Genomic DNA, 22,110 nt, shown 5'->3' with positions numbered 1-22,110 from the left:
AGTTTTTTAATGGAGTCTTTTGGGTTTTTTATGTACAATATCATGTCATCTGCAAATAAGGATAACTTTACTTCTTCTTTTCCAATTTGGATGCCTTTTATTTCCTCCTCTTGTCTAATTGCAATAGCTAGTACTTCCAGTACTATGTCAAACAGGAGTGGCGAGAGTGGGCATCCCTGTCTTGTTCCTGTTCTTAGAGGGAATGGTTTTAGTTTTTGCCCATTGAGTATAATGTTGGCTGTGGGTTTATCATATATAGCTTTTATTATGTTGAGGTATGATCCTTGTACTCCCACCTTGTTAAGAGTTTTTATCAGAAAAGGGTGTTGGATTTTATCGAATGCTTTTTCTGCATCAATTGATATGACTATATGATTTTTATCTTTCAATTTGTTTATGTGATGTATCACGTTTATTGACTTGCGGATATTGTACCATCCTTGCATTCCTGGAATAAATCCTACTTGGTCGTGGTGTATGATCTTTGTGATGCTCTTCTGGAGTCGATTTGCTAGAATTTTGTTGAGGATTTTAGCATCTATGTTCATGAGGGATATTGGTCTGTAATTCTCTTTCATTGAGTTGTCTTTATCTGGTTTTGGTATTAGGGTGATGCTGGCTTCATAGAAGGAATTTGGAAGTGTTCCTTCCTCTTGGATTTTTTGGAATAGTCTGAGGAGGATAGTTTTTAGTTCTTCCTTGAATGTTTGGTAAAACTCTCCTGTGAAGCCATCTGGCCCTGGGCTTTTGTTTGCTGGAAGCTTTTTGATGACTGTTTCAATTTCTTCCCAAGTCACTGGTTTATTGAGATTTTTAGATTCTTCCTGATTGAGTTTTGGAAGATTATATTTTTCTAGGAATATGTCCATTTCCTCCAGGTTGTTCAGTTTGTTGGAGTAGAGTTGTTCATAGTATTTTGTAACAATCCGTTGTATTTCGGTGGGGTCTGTTGTTATTTCACCACTTTCATTTCTGATTTTGTTTATTTGGGTCCTCTCTCTTTGTTTCTTGGTTAGTCTGGCTAGAGGTCCATCTATCTTGTTTATCCTTTCAAAGAACCAGCTCTTGGTTTTGTTGATCTTATGTATTGTTTCTTTGGTCTCTATGTCGTTTATCTGTGCTCTGATTTTTGTTATTTCCTTCCTTCTACTTACACTGGGCTTTTCTTGTTGCTCTTTTTCTAACTCTTTGAGTTGTAGAGTTAGATCATTTGTTACACTTTTTTCTAGTTTTTTGCAATAGGCTTGTAAGGATATGAACTTCCCTCTCAAAACTGCTTTTGCTGTGAGAGTGGACAAACTTTAAACAGAATTTTAATAGTTACTATTTATTTTAATGTGTGGTTGAAAATCCAGCCAGCACATATCCAATTTATGACTTAATGATGCCATTACTTAGGCAAAAAAAAATAAAATAAAAAATAAAAAAAATTATGCAATAAACGTATACCTGAGTAGGGCAAAAACCATGAACAGGGAATTTAAAGACATGAAACACAGGATTAGATCATCTCTGAGGTCCCTTCCAACCCCCAAATTCTGTGATTCTACTACTCATTTAAGCTTAGTATTTGCTTATTCATTGTTTTGCTGGTGGGCTTTGCATATCTTTGTCCTAACAGTATACATAGGATGGGTGGTGTAACATCACAAATAATTTTAGCTTTTCATGCCGTCTAAGTTTTCTGAGTAAAAATGAAAGCTTTAATGCCACATTGGAAAACTTTTTAGAGATAAGGTTAGTGGAGTGCGTATGCAACAACATCAAGATTTTCAAGGGTGATGGTAAATACACTCAGATCACTTTAAAACGCTTTGTAAGGGTTATATTCTTTTTTTCTGATTTAATTCTTATTTATTTATTTATTTATTAAATTATTATCTGTGTACATATTTTAACATTGCCCCCTCCCCCCTTCTGTAAGGGTTATATTCTATTCTGACACTGAATTATTAGGCTAATTGTGTACACGAGGCTTTTGCTGCACACATGGCCTTAAAAAAGAAACCCACGTCATAACAAACCACATGATCACAGCTTTTCTGAAGCTCTAGCAATGCAACCTCCAAGGCTGTATGAATTTGTTATTGGAAAAAAATAACACATATGGCCGGGAGAGGATTCCATAGTGGAAGCAATAATACTGTCATATTATTTTTTTATGGGTTAAAAAAAGTCTAATGTGCCAAGACTGAATAAATGAGAATGGATTATTTATTTGAATATGCAGTGAGATATGTAAACATTTGACCATCGAGTTTCAAGAGGAAGACTTGCGGCTTGGCACAGAACCTAGAGACTTGATTAAAAAATGGGTTAAGATGACGTAGCTCAGGCCTCTAGGAAAGTCTGCCCACTTGTCCGGCACTGTCGGCCCTCCGTCGCCTGGACTAGCAGTTGTCTTTGAGAAACAGCTCACTGGTCCGGCAATTCCCCTGGCCCGTGGGAATTCAGACCCTGCAGAGGAAGGGCTTCTGACCGATCAGATTGTACCTGGGACATCCCCAGGATTCTGAGGACACACGGAATAACCACCACACAAGGAATGCTGAAGAAACTGTGACTCTTCAGCTGTCAGGGGATTATCATACGTGTCCTCCAGTATTTGAAGGACTGTCAAATGGAAAAGAGACTGACTTCTTTATTCTCTCTTATTTCAGACCTAGGGTTAAGAAGGAAGGAAATAAATGTGTGTGTTTACTGTGGTTTTTGTGCCCTGAACTGTGCTAGGTGGTGTATATGTGACTTCATATTTTCACAAAGTCTGTGGGGGTAGCTGATTTTTTACCTCCTTGTTACAGAAGAAACAGAGGTCAGAGAAACTAAAGGATATTACTCTTAGTAGTTGTAAAAATACTACTAACAAGTAGTAAAAAAAAAAAAAAAAAGCCTTAACATTTATTGTCTGCTGTGTGTCAGACACTGTTCTGCGTGCTCTGAATACGTTATCCCTCTTCATCCTCACAGCATTCTTATGGCATAAGGTACTATTTTTATACCCATTTTATTGACGAGGAAACCAAGGCATAGAAGTTAAGCACCTTGCTTGGTGTCACACTGTGGATAAATACGGAGTGGGATTCAGAGCCACACAGTCTGGCTGTGTAGCTGAACGTGCTCTACCCTTACATCATTCTGCACCTCTCCTTTCTGAGCACGTGCTGTGTGCCAGACACAGTGCTGGACAATTTATATCCCCATAGCAATTTAGCAGGTTAGGCATTATTATTCCCATCCTACAAATGAGGAAAAAAAAATGAAGACCAAAAGAATGAAATAACTTGTCCAAAGTGAGTAACGCAGCCAAAGTTGTTACTCAGTCCTCGGGCTCCAGGCCAAGTCTCTTTGGACTGTGCTCAGCTTTCTCAGAGGTGCAGGCTCTGGATCCAAAAGTTTCTAGCAAGCAGAGCTATCAAAAACCAGAATGGGCTGCCCTGGGGGAGGGGACAGGGCCCAGGACCTCCCCTTCTCTGGAAAGCTTGGAAAGAAAATTTATGGCGGTTAGGTGGGGGGCAGGGGAGAGGGTGTGTTCAAGCTTTGTATAAAGCATTGAACCCAATGCCCTCTAAGATTTTTGTCCAGCTCTGTGATTTTATGAAGCCGTGTTTTCTTCTCATCTTCCCATGTCATCTTGTTTTCCCCTGGGTGTACTCAGATGTACGTGCAAATCTCATTCTGATATTTGAATCTGGCTCTAGGGGTTAGACCGCCTTGGTAAGAGACTCACTTGCTAGGATATTTGACATGGTGCCTTTGGGGAAATGTTAGGTCATTTGAGAAGTCTGCAGCATAAACAGTAAGCAGTAAAGATGTTAAATAGGAGGGGAAATGTGGCAGGAGGGTCTCACACAACGTGAATAGGTAAATGTTGCATGGCCATCAGGCTCCCTCCTACACATGCATTTACAGTGAAAATGTTTGTCTGTCTGGACTTTTCAAAGTGTTTACCAAATGCCCAACTTGGAAATAGTAGCTTCCCTAAGGTTGTCTCGACTTTAATTATATTCACAGCAACTTGCCTACTGTACTAGATGTCCTATTTGCAGCTCTGAAAGTCTTTGGGTGGGAATGTCTTCCTTCCTATGACCCCCCAGGTGACATTTGTCATGTTATTCTGCAGCCTGACTCTGACAGGCTGCACTGCCTCGTCTTCTTGTACTTAGTCTTGTGGGTAACAAAGGTGTTTCTGGGTCAGGGCATGTATATAAATTCGATATTTGTGTCTTTAGGCCTCTCCCTCCCCCAGTCCGCTACCTAGATCAATCCTCCATATCTCTCCCAAGTGCCTACAAATGGTTTCTCTTTGATGACATCAAGTTGGTGGTGGTGATGGGTGAGCCTTCTTTGCCACTGTTTCTGTGTACTTCTGACTCACTTTATTTCAGTTCAACAATAATAACAAGACATTTCTCCCTACTTTCCGCCTTCTGTTTTTGTTTTTTGTTTTTCCTTCTATTCCTTGGCCTTTATTTCATGTTCAATCTGTTGGATAGTTACTAGTTTCTCTGGAGGAGGTGGCAGCGTGGGGAAGGAAGTTGCAGCCATTCAATAATTGGTGTTCTAATAGTCTTGGAAAGTTACTGCTCAATATAGAGCTAAGCTGGGAACCAAATTAGGTACCACATGATGATTTGCTTCTTTAAATTGAGTAGATTCATAGAACAGGGGCCTGTTCACAGCCAAGGGTTTGTATCTGTGCTACCTTCTGTGTAATCCATTCAAAATGATGACTGTGACATCCCTTTGATGAATTCGGATAGGCTCCTAAAGGATTTTGATGCACTACTTGTGCCCGTAGCTTATCTGAGTTACTGAGGGGAACTGGAAAATAAAGACATACATAATATTGAATTGATTCGTGTGTTTAAAGTCCAGTGGTTAATTTATTTAATTTTCATTCAGATGTGGGAGGGCTGAGTAGAAATGTGCATGGTCCCATTCCGGTGAGCATCCTAACTGTAGGTCGAATAGAATAGAATATTCTTTCAGAGGGTGACACAGTCTCCTGCAGCAAGGAACAACCCAATCATTCATTCTCTGAGTGAACTTCTTTTAGAAGACAGGATGTAGTGATAAGATGATAGCCAATGGGACTGATTGGAATAGTCTCAGTAATGGAAAAGAAGGTACCAAACTTCTTCATACATTTAAAAAAAAAAAAAAATCAACATTGGATACAATCAGGAGGATTTCCAGGTTATTTACAAAATTCAGTGGGTTAGTGCTTTTCTCCATGGTAACAACATTGTTAACCTTTACGAACATCTATTCGTGTGGGGGTTTTTTTGTTTGTTTGTTTTTGTTTGTTTTTGTTTTTGTTCCAGAAAGTAAGCTTTCCTTTGGGGTTTCCAGTTAGATCCACTGTGTTAACCAGTTCACAGTCCTTTCCTGACTCCTTCCTTTTTTCCTGTCTTCTTCAAGCTTCCTTCTTTCTGACTTTCCTTTTTCTCTGTCAAAGATAAAATAAAATTAAAAGTTAAACTGTGAAAAAAAAAAAAAGCAAGACCAATGAGGATGTATACGAATGTCTTTATTGCTCTCACTACAATTGCTTTTTTAAAATGGGTTCTTTCTTTTGAAAAAGTGGGAAATTGAAAGAAAATTAAACCAAGCCTGCAAAGCAAGATGCACAGGGATTCTGATGTTGACTTTCCGTGTGTTCTCTGCTGCATATTAACTGTCAAGGGTAGAGCTGGGATATGAAATATTGGTCCTTACTTAACGTTTCGCACAGTAATCTCTGCTTTGCATGTTTGCTTCTCTCGTGACCTTGCCTTTACAGTTACAACTGCTTCTCTTCACCCATAATCCAAAAATAAGTGTGCATTCCTACAGAGAAATTAAGGGAAGCTGTCAGCGTAGAGTTAATATAGTTAAAGCATCCTTAACTCTGCTACCAGCCCCTTAAATAATTAAAACTGTATGCTTGAAGAGCCAGATTTCCATTTCTTTACCAAGTTTATTTAGCACACTTTGTTACACTCAATTAAATGAGAATGTTCTGTTTCATTTTCTTTGCTTCGGGTTGATCATTTTGCCTTTTGATTCTTATGCCCTGGTGTAATTTCACAGCGCTTAGGTCTCTAAAACTATACATATATTAATGCTTATGTGTATCTATAGACACTCATTAAAAGGCTTACTCTTTGTACTGAATCAAATCTCTGCCCAAGGCATTCCAAGCAGCCTCAGGTGTTACTGGGGCTGCAGATAATTCATTGTGGTAAAGAAGGAACTGACAAAGTTTTTGGACATCCAGTGAATGTTATGTGGTTGTTTTTTTTTTTTTTTTTTTTTTTTTTTTTTTTTTTTTTTTTTTTTTTTTTTTTTAAAGCTTTGTTATTTTGGCATCACCTTCCCTCCCCACAATTCGATTTGAGAATCTCTTAGCAAACACAAGAAGATCCTAAGATTCTTGGAAATACAAATGGTTCTGGAAAGGATATTAAATATTAGTACTACGTATCTAGTATGTCTCTCCATATCTCAGTTGGCAAAGCACGTGCCGTGTTCTTCGTAAATTAGTTCATTGCCTGACTTATGCATGTTTAAGAAGGAATAAATTAGTTATTCATTCCTAATGAGTAGTGGGATCAATTGGAGCATGAGGAGAGACAAAATAGCATAATTTTGCTTCCCCAATTGGGGTTCAGTATCCCTAACCTTCACCATTAATCACTCGATATCAGTTTCCTGGATTAATTCCACCTCTGCCTGTAAGATATTCTTTTTAATTTTCAAATCAGGTAAGTAAGACTTTTTAAATGTGCTCATTGGGATTGTAGATGGAGATGCTATATCTCCTTTGTACTCAAAAGTGTCCCCTCGTTACAATGGTCCCTTCTGCCTTTGTATCAGTTTGTCTGGGTGCGTTTCACGGCTAACAGTCGGTATGTATGTGTGATGACAATTACGAGGGTTCTAATATATTTAACTGTTACGGGATCTGTTATGTCTACTTTAGGGTCGACCCCATCCCATATGACACTCCAAAACCAGCGGGCCACACGCGGTTTGTCTGCATCTCAGACACACACTCCAGAACAGATGGTATCCAGATGCCTTATGGGGACATCCTTCTCCACACAGGCGATTTCACCGAGCTGGGACTGCCCTCAGAGGTTAAGAAGTTTAATGACTGGTTAGGTAAGGAATGATTGCGTTCTGGCGCCCCCAATTAACCTTTCCCGTCCGAGTGTCACTCACTGTGTCCTAATTGAATTAGAGTACTTGGAAGCCAGCTCAGCCATTTCTCGTATGATATGCCGTGGTGTCTAGCTTTAATCCAATTCTGTTAATTAAAGATGAATTTTTAGATATTTAATTTTACTGTGCATCCTTTCAGAGCCTGGCCTCGGCGGCTCTGGGGCAGAGGGATGGAAAGCTTTGAAACCGATCTCATCTACTCATTCTGTTTTAATGAGGGCATTCGTTGGCACACAGGAGACCTAGAATCATATTTTAATTCATTGCCTCTGCAATCTTTCCCAGATATCATGAGCAAAGATGTACAAATGACCTACTAGCAAGAGAATGTTTCTAAGGAGAGAAGGAGCATGTAAAAGCCTATGAAGGGGAAGGGCCTAGCCCAGTGTAGCTAAGAGCAGCTTTCTTAAGAGAGCCAGAGGAGTATGTATATAAGACCCCTGAAAATAAAAAATGTCCTGCTGTACAGCTGCAAAAACCTGGACTATGAAACCTCCCTCTGCACTGTGAAAATGTAATGGCAACTTTATGGTTACTGGTCAGGGTTATCAGAAGCATCTTGACTCCTGGGTTAGGCATTGCCAAATATTAACGTTACAAGGCAATCATGAGGTTGGCTATTCATAGCTAGATTAGATGACAGATCTTTGTAAGAATCCATTTTAGGTGCAGGGGGGAAAAATGCAAGGATTCTGAGATTTTAAAATATCTGAAGATAGTAAAGAATTATAGTAGAAAGAAAAAAATTACTCTGGAAAAATGATGTCATGAATAAATAAGTCAGCCGACAAAAACTACGCAGAAATCCAGGTCGAAATTTTAAAGCAGGGTCAGATAAATTTTTAAATTATTGAGCAAATGTATATGTTAATGAAAACTATTCATTAAAAATAGTTAAAACATTAAAAAAATTAATAAGTATAACTAATAACAACTCTTTTGAGTTTTTCTGTGCTCTTACACACCAATCCACATTTTATATGGTTGACATCACAGTACATGTCTGTTGTTTTACTTTTGGTTATTTTCATTTAATAGTATCTGTAAGGTTTTAAATGATTTTGCCTAATTTTCATGTTTATCTTTTGTAATAGCAACATGACATGCACATGATTCTATGCTTTTGTTTACTAAAACATCCCTCTAAAATGAACATTGCAATTGATAACAGTTTTTCCTCTGATAGCTAGCACTGAAATGTGCATTTGGTTTGTATATGTCTTTTTGCTTCCATTGACTTATTTCTTAAGCTAAAATACAGTATGAGTTAAATTACTAAGTCAAGGATATGAAAATCTCTCTGGTTTTGTCGTCTGTTGGCATCTTGCTTTCCATGGGAGTTTTAGCTGTGCACTCTATTAACTGAATGAATATACCAATTTTACCACAGTCTTGGCAGCATTGGATATTGGAGGGTTTTTTTTTTGTGCTGGTTTCATAGGTAGCCAATCATCTCCTTTAAAGCAGCCACATACTTTGATTGTCATTCAGTGTAATCTACTTTTTTACAGCTGACTCAGAGGTGTAGAGAAGTTAAGTGACTCTTTTTAAGAGTCCCCTTGTGGCAGAAGCTGGGTCTGTAATCCACATCTTTTCACTTTTCTTTTGCCCCTTTAAAATTTGCCTTTGAGTACTATCATCGCTTCATTTTTAGCAACTTTTATTTATGAGCTACTAGCAGGCAAAATTACTTGGGGTTGAATTTTTGACATTTTTAAGCTGTTCTGTGATGACTGAACCTCAGCACAGAAATGATCTGGCTGCATTGACAACATTGATTTGTGAAGAAAGGGAATAACACAGTGGGAAGTGTTCACAGAAATATAAGACAAGATAGATCCTGGTTATAATCTTGTTTAGCCACTGACCTTGACCAATGGAGTTAACCTCTCTTTTCCCCTTGGTTTCCCTGTGCAGAACTAAGGATTAATACTACCTGTCTTTCTGGATTGTTGTGCAGATTAATCAGTAAATGATTGCTGCTAGTAAGTTTTTGTGGCCCATTAATAACTGAATAGGGAATGTGGTGCATGAACCATCAACAGATATTTAAAGGGTATAAACAAGAATAGGTCAGAGGAATTATTTAGTAGGTTGGAAGTAAACAGTGAGATGTTTTATAAGGGAAAGTACTTCATAAATGGAAATGTGCCATAACTAAGAAAATAAAATGATAAGGAAATAAAATGCGGAGATCCAAGTGCCTGGTGAGTTCCTTCTCTTCCCATTTCCTCTCTGATCTTCTGAGGCGAGGTTTTAGCTGGGGGTGCCCAATGTAAGGCCAAAGGAAGGGAGCCCGCTGGGATGTGGATAGAGGAGTTGAGATCCCACAGGGAAGGCCCAGAATAGTGCGGTTACCCTGGCAACCTCATGGTGCTCTGAGGGAGAGACGGTGTGTGATTACACTCTACCCATTGGCTCAATTGGGAACCTCTCTACCTGAAAAAAATACTTCCAGCAACAGCTGCCAGGCGGCCTGGCAGTGTGGAATCAAGGATCAGATCAGTTAGGGTGTATGCCACAAAAGGGTATCCAACTCTCAACCAGCATGAGTCCTCAGATCGGCAGCTATTTAGAGTCTAATGAATCTTTTACTGATTTCCGTCTTTCTACTCTAGTCTACTCTGATTTTGGAAACAACCTGACCACCCCTAAGCTCCTTTATTCTCCCAGTAGGCTCATCTGTTTCTTCTATAGGCCAAGCATTCTTCTATCTCTACAACATCCCTCTAAGGTTGTGAATGTTATCCCAATTCTATAGATGAGGAACCTGAAGCTCAGATGGGTTACCTTACCCAAGATCATCTAGAGCAGAGGTTCCCAAACTTGTTTGTGCCGTAGACCCCTTGCCATGTTTTTCTGTTTTGGGTAGACCCCCTACTTACCTGATATTGATTTTTTTGTAAATTTCTAACTGTAGTGAAGTTTAATGTTAAAATTTAATAAAAAATAATGTACCTACTTTTCTCCGGCATTCTCAAACAAAATAACACTGATTCACTATAATTTGTATGATAAACTACCAGTTTATATTTTTTTAAATATTTTCTCAGCACTTTCCTATTCAAGATTCAGGAAACGAATGAACGTATTTTTCTCACATTCATATTTATAGAGTGATGAATTGAACAAGTCGGTGCAAGTTCGCGAAGCTTTGAGACAAAAATTGGCAAGAATGTTTACTGCGCGTATGTTGTAACAAGATGATACTGGTATATCATTATGTGCAGGTTTTTATCCTACAACTTACACAATTTTATAAACATGTATAATAAATTTTTTACTTCATAGGTACTTTTATAAATAATTTATATGTTTTTATATTATAAGATAATATGATGTAAGTAAATAGGTATTATCAGTGTATGTTGAGATCCACTATCGTGGACCCCCATTTTCATTTCATGGACCCCCAAATTTTTTTTCCGCTGACGTAGACCCCTTGCAGGTTGTCATAGACCCCTGGGGGTCGATATAGACCACTTTGGGAATCACTGATCTAGAGGATAGGTAGCTCAGAGGAGCTAAAAAATCCACTGAAGTGCACTCGATTAGTAAACCTGGAGTTGTCTTACCTCAAAGCATGAGCCCTCTTCCTTTACCTGTCTATGATATGAGCACACTTATGGCAGCTGGGGGGCTTGTAGATCTTAGGCTTGAATTAAAATGCTGTAGCTTCTGGCAGGTTCAGGTGGAAATGGAGTAGCTGTTTGATCATGTTCTGTTATTTGAGAGATGTATTAAAGTCCTGCGTGCCTAGAATCTCACCCTGACCTATCAGCTGCAAGGCCCGAGAATCCCATCATGAGTTCCCTGTTGGTTTAGAGATGATGGGTCCTGGTTAATATGGACATATGTCATCTGGGAGGTGTAGCACATAATGTTATTAATACAAAGTAATTTATGGGCTAAGCTAGCACAGCACAGGGCCATAAGAAGATAGAACTCAAACTAGAGACAGCTAAGAGGATGGAAAGATGGTGTAACATATAATGATCAGGAGCAGCTGTGAAGAGCCAGCATTAAATTCCATGCCCTTGATAAATTGCTTAATATTCTGAGCCTTGATGTCCTCATTTGTATAGACTTCGTGATAAAGCTTGTATCATTTTTAACACAGCCCTTGGCTTGTGGACATTTTTCAACAAATCTTGTGGAGGGAGACAACAGAGCCAGTGTCAAAAAATCCAAAAAGCAGACACTAGAAGGTTCTGGCACCATGAATTTTAAAAGATTTAGAGTGGAAGAGGGGGCACCAAAAGGTATAAGAATAGAGGTTGGAAAGAAGTCTCCCTCTGAACAATTACACTAACTGGACAGAATGTTAGGACTGTGAGAGGCTTGGAGGTCCCACTTCCAAATTCAATAGAGGAAACTGAGGCAGGAGACATTAAATGAATTGCCCTGGCTAAGTTGGACTAGAGTTCAGCTTGGATGGGAAGTGATTGGACTATCATGTTTTGTCTGGGTGGTGGCTCTAAATATTGGACCCCTCCCTACCTGTCCTCATACTAACTTGTTTAGTAAGTATTAGTTCCTAATTTTTTATTTAAGAGGAAACTGAACCTTAGTGAAGTTAACTTACCTCAGGTTACCCAACTAGGAGGTGATCTCATATTTGAACTTGGGTCAACCAGACTCCACTTCCCAATTGTGTTCTTCTGTCTTTCTTTATTCTTAGGGATCTGGGATCCCTATTGAAGGAACCATCACCTGGGTAAAAAGGTTGTTCCTTGACTAACAGCATCCTTTAATACATATAAGCACACTCAGGGTCTAAGATGGGTTAATGTCATGCTAGAGGTGTTTTGTGGCCCAGCCTCTGTCTTCAATATTGCTAATCTGCTCATGGACGCTGCACAAATGAGCCTTAAGAAATCTTATTTGATTGCACATCCGTCTTCTTATTTCCACTTTTATTTGCCCCTAATTTCTTCCCATTCCCCAAATGCCTGTGCCCTTTGCCATTCTTTCCCTTTGCGGACCCTGTTCCTATTTCCTGGAATGATCCTCCCTTTAGGTGAGAGACCTCATTCATCCTTTCTGCCTGAAGGTCCTTCAGAGCTGGTTGCTTCCCTTAACCCATTGGACAGTTGTGTGTGCAGCCAGCCCTTCTCATAGTTGCTATGTGATCGTCTACTTGTCTGTCTCCTAACCATTGCTCTTTGTACCCCCAGTTCTGAAAAAAGGGCCTGGGATATAGTGGGGAACACCAATGTTGTTGACTTTCTGAGTGAATGAATGAACCTAAAGGTACAATAAGTTTTTTTCTGCTTTGCCTTTTGGCTCAAACATTAAAAGTATGTAATTCTCGCCGAAACCGGTTTAGCTCAGTGGTGGAGCGTCGGTCTGCGGACTGAAAGGTCCCAGGTTCGATTCCGGTCAAGGGCATGTACGTTGGTTGCGGGCACATCCCCGGTAGGGGGTGTGCAAGAGGCAGCTGGTCGATGTTTCTCTCTCATCGAGGTTTCTGGCTCTCTATCCCTCTCTCCTCCTCTCTGTAAAAAATCAATAAAATATATTTAAAAAAAAAAAAAGTATGCAATTCTCAATGGAGGTATACTGTCTTAAACTCCTTTCTTTTCCTTTCTCTACCTTTCCCTTCCCTCTCTTCACTTCCTTTTCCTTTTCTCCTCAGAGTATAACAGCCAGTTGGCTATTGTTCATCATTTCTTCATACCTGTGCAGGAATACTTAAAAAGGGTTTGTTATGGTTGTTTTGTTTCCAATATTATAATTAGAAAGGTAGGGTTCTTGGGTGGCCTCTTCCTTCAGCTGAAATTTTATATATAACAATCTAGTCAGTCAAACTCCAAGGCCATGAACTTTTAATTATGTCTTTTCTTTGGTCTTGGTTGTCATTACATAGCTCAGAACTTGAGTTTTTCCAGGCCTGAGAGAAAGAAAGAATATGCTTCCAGCCCTAGCTGGTTTTGCTTAGTGGGTAGAGAGCATCAGCATGTGGACTAAAAGGTCCCAGGTTCGATTCTGGTCAAGGGTACATGCCAGGGTTTCAGGCTTGATCCCCAGTAGGAGGCATGCAGAGGCAGCCAGTCAGTGATTTTGTCTCATCAGTGATGGTTCCGTTTCTCTCTCCCTTCTCCTTTACTCTTTCAAATCAATAAAATATATTTTAAAAAAGAAAAAGCTTCCAAGGAAAATCTTAAGAAAGGGGTTATTCATATCTGTAGAAGCATTGTATTAGACATGATTGTAATGGAGTGTGACTGCAATGCACATCCCCAATCCTAGACATACAAATCAACTTTGTCCCTTTCACAACAATCATATTGGGAGACTGTGTTCCTTTCGGTGATTGTGCTGTTGGCCCAGAGTTTTGTAGCTGGGCTTTCGGAAAAGCTTTCACAGCCTGAGCTATTTATTTTACCCTAGAATGTGTATAACATTGCTCATTCCTGATAACCTAGTACAGTGGTCAGCAAACTCATTAGTCAACAGAGCCAAATATCAACAGTACAATGATTGGAATTTCTTTTAAGAGCCACATTTTTTAAACTTAAACTTTTTCTAATGCCACTTCTTCAAAATAGACTCATCCAGGCCTTGGTATTTTGTGGAAGAGCCACACTCAAGGGGCCAAAGAGCCTCATGAGGCTGGAGAGCCACGGTTTGCCAACCATGGACCTAGTAAATAGAGATACGTGGAAGAAGAAAACAAAATCACCCATGGCCAGAGATAACCACTATTAACATTTAGTGTGGTTCTTTATAGACTGTTTTCTATTAATACGTATGCATACACACAACACATATTTTTACCAAATAGATATTACAGTAATATGTCATAGTCTGTTCATCTTAACACTATATTATAAACAACTTTCTACATCAATAAGTATGGCTACATCAATAGATAAGACTTTTACCTCCAAAGAACACTTTCAATATAAATAAGATACATATACATTATAAAATTTTCAGTATTTGACATGTGCAAAGCAGAAAATATGCATTCATCTGTAATCCTCTTTTTCAGAATAATTACTATTTGGTGTATAGCATTTTGAGAAATTTTTTTATTTTCTATTTCTATGTTGAATATCCTTAATAGTGGCAGATTTCATGCTTTAAGGATTTTTTTTTGCTTATGTGCTATTTTTTAAACTTATTTTTTATTTAAAAAAATTTTCACTACCTAAGTTTTCCAAACAACTTTTTTTTTTTTGCCTTAGATTTTATTTTCCTGTTACAGTTTATATTCAACATTATTCTGTATTTGTTTCAGGCTTATTGTATAGTGGTTAGACTTGACAAAGTTTTCCCTCAGATATTTCTAGTACCTACCTGGCACCATACATAGTTATTAAATATTGATTATATTCCCTATGCTGTACTTTACATCCCTGTGGCTATTTTGTAACTTCCAATTTTAGTTTTTAATCCCTTCACCTCTTTCATATTGTTCTGTAACTTTAAAAAATGTAACACGGCATGCTCTGTGTTAGCATAGCATTCTGTTGTGTGGGTGTAGTCTAATTTATTTAGCTCTCCTTATTACTGGAGACCTAAGGTGTTCATTCTTATATTATTACTTACACTGGTATAATGAACACCCTTCTTGCTCTCTCTTTGCAAACGTCTTTAATTATAGTTGTAGGATATCTTCCTATAGTTAGAATTATTGCTCCAAATTATACATACTTTAAAAATACCCTTTTTAAAAATACACATACCCTTTTATTATGTATTGTCAAATTTCCCTCTAAAGATTCCCCATAATAGCCTCAGCAGTATTTAAGAAATTGTGTCATATATTTTTTAATAATCTCAGTGGCAGAAAACCTTCACCTTGTAAGGGCTTTTAAAAAATGACTACAAACTCTTTTTCTACTTGAGAAATCTTACATATTCATTGTGAAAAATGTAGATAACGGCACAGAAAAGAAATTAAGATCACCAGTATATCCTACAAGTCGCAGATTACTCTTAATAATGGGTGTGTTTCCTATGGTGTCGTGTGTGAATGCACATGTATCCAGTGTTCACAGGTAGGGAATGGTCAGTAATATTACCTGCTGCTAAATTACATTATGAGTGTGTCAGTGCCATGACTCCTCCTTCCTGCCCTGTTGGTGAGTTTTTCCTATTCCCTGGGAGGGCAGGACTTCAGAGAGAGTGGCCTTGCAGTCTTTTGTTCCCCAGTGACCTGAGGCATGTGGCCCAGTCTGCCTGTGGAACAGAGAAAAAGGTGAGCCATGTGGCCTTGCCTGGCCACCAGAAACGTGGCACCATCTCCTTTCTAAGCATCCCCGACCCCAACATACATACATGTTTTTAGGTTCTAATTAACTTCTCACCCACACCAGAGAGGCCAGGCTTCCACTTTCCCATTTCTGTCATCTCCCTTCTACCCCATAATGAACCTGACTCTTCCCCTCCTCCCTCCCTGTCACCATCCCTCCTCCTCTGGAAGTCACCTCTGCACACCAGCTCCTGTCGAGTGTGCCAGGCTGTGGACAGAGTGCAGCCAACTTTTCCAACTCTGACACCTCATGCTTTCCAAAGGCATGGTCTGCACATTTAAGGCCACTGATTTTTGCAGTAGCACAAAACCAGTAGGAACTGGAGCTTTTGAAGTGGGCAAGTGGAGATGGACGATCTCCAATATAAAAAATATATATATGATGTAAACTAACAGTTTATACAGTTCCCAGAAAAGGCACTTCAGATGAGATTTGAGCAGGGGAGCTTCCCTGGGATGTTTATAGTGACTGAATAGGCATAGCTCATAAAGACATAAAGGTATGAAGCTTTAATAAGATAATACCCTGTGACTTGCAGAGGAGAACCGACCAGAGTTCCTTGCAGCCTAGAATTCCCTCACTATCACTTTCTGGAGTTTAATGTCAAAGGAGTTTCTTAATCATTAGCTTGCTCACAAAAACTGTATCTGACATGCTAGACTTTTCAGTTTGTGATTCATAATTTGAATCCCCCTATTACCATCCTCAAATTATAATTTATGTGAAAGCTTCTCTTTGTATATCAAGCAATTATTTAGGTTCTTTTTTTTCTTAGTATGAGATTCTAGAATTTCCAAAAGTATCTACGAGTTGTCTGCATATATCCTATCATGAGGATACAAACATCCCGTTTTCTTGTCTGTCATATATTTGTTTAATCCACAAAACAGATTTATGCTTATTATCTACTTGACTTTCTTTATGTTAAAGAGTCTTTTATCCTAAAGTGAATTACTTCATGGTCTAATTCCTAGGTAAGTACTTTTCCCTCAATAAGAACAAAATTAATTTTAAAGTTTAGTTCAGTTTTGATGTAGAATTATGTAAAATACTTCAAAAAGAAGAACGTAAGTACAGAATAGTTGAATATGCTTAAATAAGTAAGACTGGATTTTGTTTCATTAGAAAGGATTGTTAGTGACTCGAGGACATGAAGCCAGGTCATCTGTGATCCATGTGAATCTAATCCTCTTTGTTATGGCCAGCCATTTTCTTAAATTACATTAATTATAATGCCTCTAATTCATATGGCATCTTTCACCAAAGGACTCAAAGTACTTTGGAGTATATTAGATCATTAACGCTTATAATGGTGCGGGAAGTCGATATGGGCTGACAGCATTATCTCTGTCTTGCTGATGGATGGATGGGGATCCATAAAGGTGGGAGGACAGACTGGGATCATGCTGTGGACAAGAGCTAATGTCCCTGGGTATTGTCCCTACTCTTCCAAAATTCACTTCTAAAACTTCCTGCTTTCTTTGCTGAAGTATCTCCATCACCTAGAGAAACAGGCATGGGTGAGACACATATATCCATTGCTTCATCAGTTTAGCAGAGAAAGCCAGATACAGCCATTCCTGAAAAGGGCAAAATGTGTTTTTTGTTTTTTTTTTTAATTTTACCACATGATGATTTTGTCACTATTAAAAATAAATAAAGGAAAAGGAGCTCTTTGGAAACAAAAAACTCCCCATGTTTTCTAAACCTGCTGGCCCAAGAGGGAAAATTGAAGCCCTCAACATACGTGATCCTAAATCCTAGCGCAGGATGCTTGCATACCAGGGCATGAAGGGGCTTCATCCTCAAAAGGTTATTTAAATATGATCTCAGTGTCTTGTCAGTCTTCCTCCACGGAGAATATAGAAGGGAACCAGAGAGTGGTGTTACTGCCCTTAGCATCCAGCCTTGGCTTGTCAATACCGTCTCCCTGTTTTATAAATTAGGTAACTAGAATTCACAGAGTTTCAGTGTCTTAGCCAATTTCACACAGATTTTTTAGTGGAGGGCCCAGGAGTAGGGGCTTTGTCTTCTGCCTGGGTGTGATGCCATTTCTAGGTTGATTCTGCATGTCAAAACCTGGGAGATTTTTCTCATTCTTCAAGGTTTGATTTATGGAATGGAGTACTGATTTAATTTTAATCTCCACACACACACACACACACACACACACTTGCATCTTATTGGAGACTAAGTATTTTACCATAGATGATAGATGCCTCAAAATCAGTACCGGTATATCACAATGCTGAATTAACATCTCCTCCAAAGACTGCTCATTCCCCTCATTCCCCTTCTGATCCACATGATCATTAACCCAGACATTTCCTCTGTTGTTGGTCTCTGCTCAAATGCCACCTCTTTGATGAGATCTTATGTTTGCTACTTGTGTGTCTTCTTACTTATTGTTGGTCTTTTTCCATTGAATGCAAGCTCCATGAGATCTGTATCCTCTAGACCTACAACAGTGCCTGACTCATAGGAGCAGCTCAGAACATGCATCAAGTGAAGGGATAGATGAATGAAAGCAAGCTCCACGAGATCAGGGAATAGGTCTCTCCAGGAGAACGGGTGGGCCTCCATGTTATCAATGAGGTCGCAAGCAGAATGCTATGTGTGTAGTACGCACTCTACATCTTCGATCCTGTTGATCCCACCACCTGCCTGCCAATCTTGTTCCCTTTCTTCTGTGAACTTTTGTTCATTCTTTAAAGCCTACATCAAAGGTTATATCTCTTAGGAAGCTGGCCCTGCCTCCCTAATTGGACTTCATCCCTTTCTCCCTCCATAATAAGCTCATACCATTAGCACACATTAGTTTAGGGTTTCTAGTCTCCTTTGATGATGAGTCTCCTGAGATGACACTCCCAGAGAGCTCATCAATAAATGTCTGGCTTTCTTCACTTCCTGGTTGTATTTTGATCAACAAAATGTGTTTGCTTCCCTTATCTTCAGCCATTTCTTCTCTACAACAAAGAGAAATAGCCACAGAGCTGTGAGGAGTGACCTTTGAGGGGCATCCTCAGCTTTCAAGTACCTGGTAATTGTTAGAGATGATCAGTTTGTTGTTAACATCACACCCTTCATTTGTACTGTAGACCTTCAAATGCATGCCCATACCCCACCATAGGTTTCTTGATAAGGACAGTTATTCTTATAGGCAAGTAGCCCTTGGTTTGGCTTTTATCTTGCCAATATGGAATAGATCACTTCCATTTGAACTCTCCCACATCCTCCCAGCCTATCTGCATATTGTTTCCTGGAATTTTTCCCCCAGTGGTCCCCTGGGTTTTTGAATGTTATTTTCCTGGCTCTTCAAGCTGCATATGGAGTCCATTCTGCTTCCAGTCTATGGCTCCACTCACTAATTCTTGATGTGCCCCCCCCCCCTCCCACCACCACCACAACCATCACCTTTTGACTGATAAATTTTCATTATTGGTTTTGCGTGAAAGTCTTCAGGGTTCCACTCTGCCTGACCCCTGTGGTCACTTAGTGATTACATGTGCCAGCTGAGGTAATTTATTCACTTTGTTTTGGTGTGAACACGTCCCATGGGTCTTGTAACTGCTGTAATCACTTGACCCTAGTGACTGTTAAATGCTTTAAACACAGTTATTTTTAATTTATAATTGTTTTCATTAAAAATCCCTTATAGTAACTTAACTGACCTTGCTGTCAACGTGGCATTATGTGCAGGGGGAGAAATGAAAATATTATGATGCAAATAATATAGTACTCATCGGAGATACACAGCAAATCATTAGCTCACCCTACACATGCTCCCTTGGAATAGTGCAAGGAAGATGAAAGAGAAGAGGACATAATTATAGCACTGTCTGCATAATTCAGCACAGCCATGCCTGCACTGGGAGCAGGCTAGGTGGGGGAGGGGAAAGTAGAGTGTGGACTCCAAAGTGAAGTACCAGAAGAGCCATTCATGTGCAGACAGCACTTCCCACCCAATCGGCAGTCCCATTTGATGAATCATTTTTCAATTAACATTTTGTACTTATTTTGAATCTAATTTCAAGCTTAAGGAAAGTTGTAAGAATAATACAATGAACTATCATATACCCTATAGCAGTGTTTTTCAACCTTTTTTGGGCAAAGGCACACTTGTTTCATGAAAAAAATCACGAGGCACACCACCATTAGAAAATGTTAAAAAATTTAACTCTGTGCCTATATTGACTATATATAAAGTAATTCTCTTGAATAGGAATCAAATAAACACAAAGAAAGTATTTTGTAATTACTTTATTATGAAATATTAAGTAAACAAAATAGTGAAAAATTATAAAATTCTTGTCTTGTCTGCACCTACGGCACACCAGGCAACATCGCCGCGGAACAGCGGTTGAAAAACGCTGCCCTATAGCCCCATTCCTCAGTTATCAACATTTTGCTATTTGCATATTCTCTCTCTCTCTCTCTCTCTCTCTCTCTCTCTCTCTCTCTCTCTCTCTCTGTAGGTCTTTCTATTTATATAATTTTTTCCTTAAGTATTTGAGAATAAGCTATAGACACTGTGCCCTTTTACCTTCAGGTTTTCAATGTGTCTTTTCTAAGAACATGGATATTCATTTACATTAACCCATTACAGATTTCAAAATGAAATATAGATACAATTCTATAATTTAATCTACAGATTTTTTTTCAGATTTTTCCAAATATACCAGTAATGTCTTTTATAGATTTTTTTTCTGTGCAGGATCTATAATGCCCTGCAATCCATTTTAAAAGTCAAACCAAATTAAGCCAAAACAAAATAGTGTTTCTCATTTTCTTATACTTAAGTAAGAGTGAGGGGTTATAATAGAAACTTGATCCTATAAAATTAGTATGTCTGTATGTTTACTGACAAGATGCTGTGGGTCATTTGCAAACATATTTGTTAACTCATTCGATCCTCAAGCAGGGACGCAAAGAAGTCTACCAGAGCCCAGGTCACAGAGATCGAGAAGGCAGTAGCCATGCTCTGCATCCTGATTCCTTCTGTGTTGCCCAGGGAGACTGGGACCCAGGATCCTAGGGATTGATGGCAATGGGGAAATAAGAGGTGCACATTCTTTTGTTTGTTTGTTTGTTTGTTTGTTTGTAATTTTATACTGTCCTGGTTAGGGACAGAAAATAATTTACCTTAGAAAGTTACCGAACTCATTTTTTTGCTCCAAAAGATACAACTAATTTTAAGAATTAGTGTGAAATCATCAATGAATGTCAACTAAACTAGGTTTGTCTGATGGAAGGCTGTTGGACTGCTGGTCAAAAAGTGCTGAAGTCATGAGATGAAAAAAGCCTGGGAAACCTGGTTGCTGGCTCTGGAAACTTGCACACTCAGATTCTCTGCGTGTGTCTGGCCTGGCTGAGTTTGTCCTTGTGGCAGCATGAAGGCACATTCCAGAGCTGTGGACTGGAGGCCTTCTGGCTGTTACATGGATAGTTGGTTAGTGGGCATTCATAATTTAACCTAAAAGAGGTGGGGGGGGGGGGTTCATTGCAAAACTCACAGTTAGATCCCTATATTTGGTTTTGTTTATTCTTGGCTTTTTTATGAGGGAAGGAAATTGGAGTCGTCGTGCGTTTTCATTTAAAGAATGTTTAGTTTTTTCAATATGTTATTCCTGATCAGGGTTGCCTCTTGCCCAGGAGGTGCTTTTGTACAAAGTCTGAAGACATGGCAGTACATGCTTGTTGAATGGCATTCAGCTCCCACTCACACTCTTTGGTAATAAGCAACCTTTGCAACCCATATAGCAGCCTTTAATTAGTCTTCTATTTTTATTTGTCCCCATTTAACTTTTTTTTTTAATTGCATATCTTTGGTTACTGTTCTTATTCTATCACTTTTGTGACCTTTTGATACTAGAGCATTTTATTTAGCATTTGTAACAGTCCACAGAATATATAATTTTAAATATATATGTAAAGTTTTTATCAAAATATCTTCCTTGTTTTGAGAATTAGAGATTTTTATGATGTTCTGGGGGAGAAAATAACATTGGGGAAAATGACTTTTAGTTTTGATTACATTGCCTAGCTCTTTTCACATCTGGAATTGGTTTAAAAACCCTATTTGGTACATTCAAAATGAATAATTAAGCAGCTAACGATAACATGCATTATTGATCTTCTAGATTTAGAGGTTATTGCAGCAAGTTTTGGGTGCGCTGTGAAACTGAAATAAACTTTCTTCCCTCGTGTTTCTTAAATTCTATTGAAATTTCAGGAGCAGTAAAGAAAGAGCACATTTAAAGTTGTAGAATTAAACTGTTGTCTCCCTTCTCCCTGTCATTTCGGTAAATTAAATCTCACTTATCCTCTAGTTTGTATTTTTCTCTTTGGTCTGAAAATAAGGTTGGGAAGTAAACTTTCTTTTCATTTTTGAAGAGACTAAACTGGCCTGTGAGGACAGATAGGACTTTTAAGATATACAACCTCCGAGCTTTGATTTCTCTAATGTGTTGAGGACAAGATTGTGTACTTCTTTACTCACTGACTTTCAATTATGTCATATGACACAGTCATTGGTGAGTCAGTTCCGACGGTATAGCAAAGCCGTATGCATCCATCACTTGAATTTGGAGTTGCTAATCACACAGGAACATACAGTAATAGCCATAGTGGTGTGGTGGTG

General features: G+C 38.8%; 1 protein-coding gene across 4 annotated transcripts in view; it reads left to right on the top strand.

The window, feature by feature from the left end:
* MPPED2 (metallophosphoesterase domain containing 2) overlaps positions 1–22,110 on the top strand; it is a 178,211-nt gene that overhangs the window by 49,513 nt on the left and 106,588 nt on the right. For 3 of the 4 annotated variants that reach the window (XM_084893630.1, XM_084893631.1, XM_084893632.1), the window contains exon 3: positions 6,965–7,146. The exons of the other annotated variant lie outside the window; for it this stretch is intronic. In XM_084893630.1, the coding sequence (XP_084749756.1) occupies positions 6,965–7,146 (182 nt within the window). The remainder of the gene's footprint in view (positions 1–6,964; positions 7,147–22,110) is intronic. 4 annotated transcript variants of the gene reach the window in all.

Source organism: Pipistrellus hanaki (assembly GCF_964339955.1).
Source record: "Pipistrellus hanaki genome assembly, chromosome: 9".
NCBI classification, from domain to species: domain Eukaryota; kingdom Metazoa; phylum Chordata; class Mammalia; order Chiroptera; family Vespertilionidae; genus Pipistrellus; species Pipistrellus hanaki.
The sequence above is the reverse complement of the archived record's forward strand: the minus strand, read 5'-3'. Positions and strand labels throughout refer to the sequence as shown.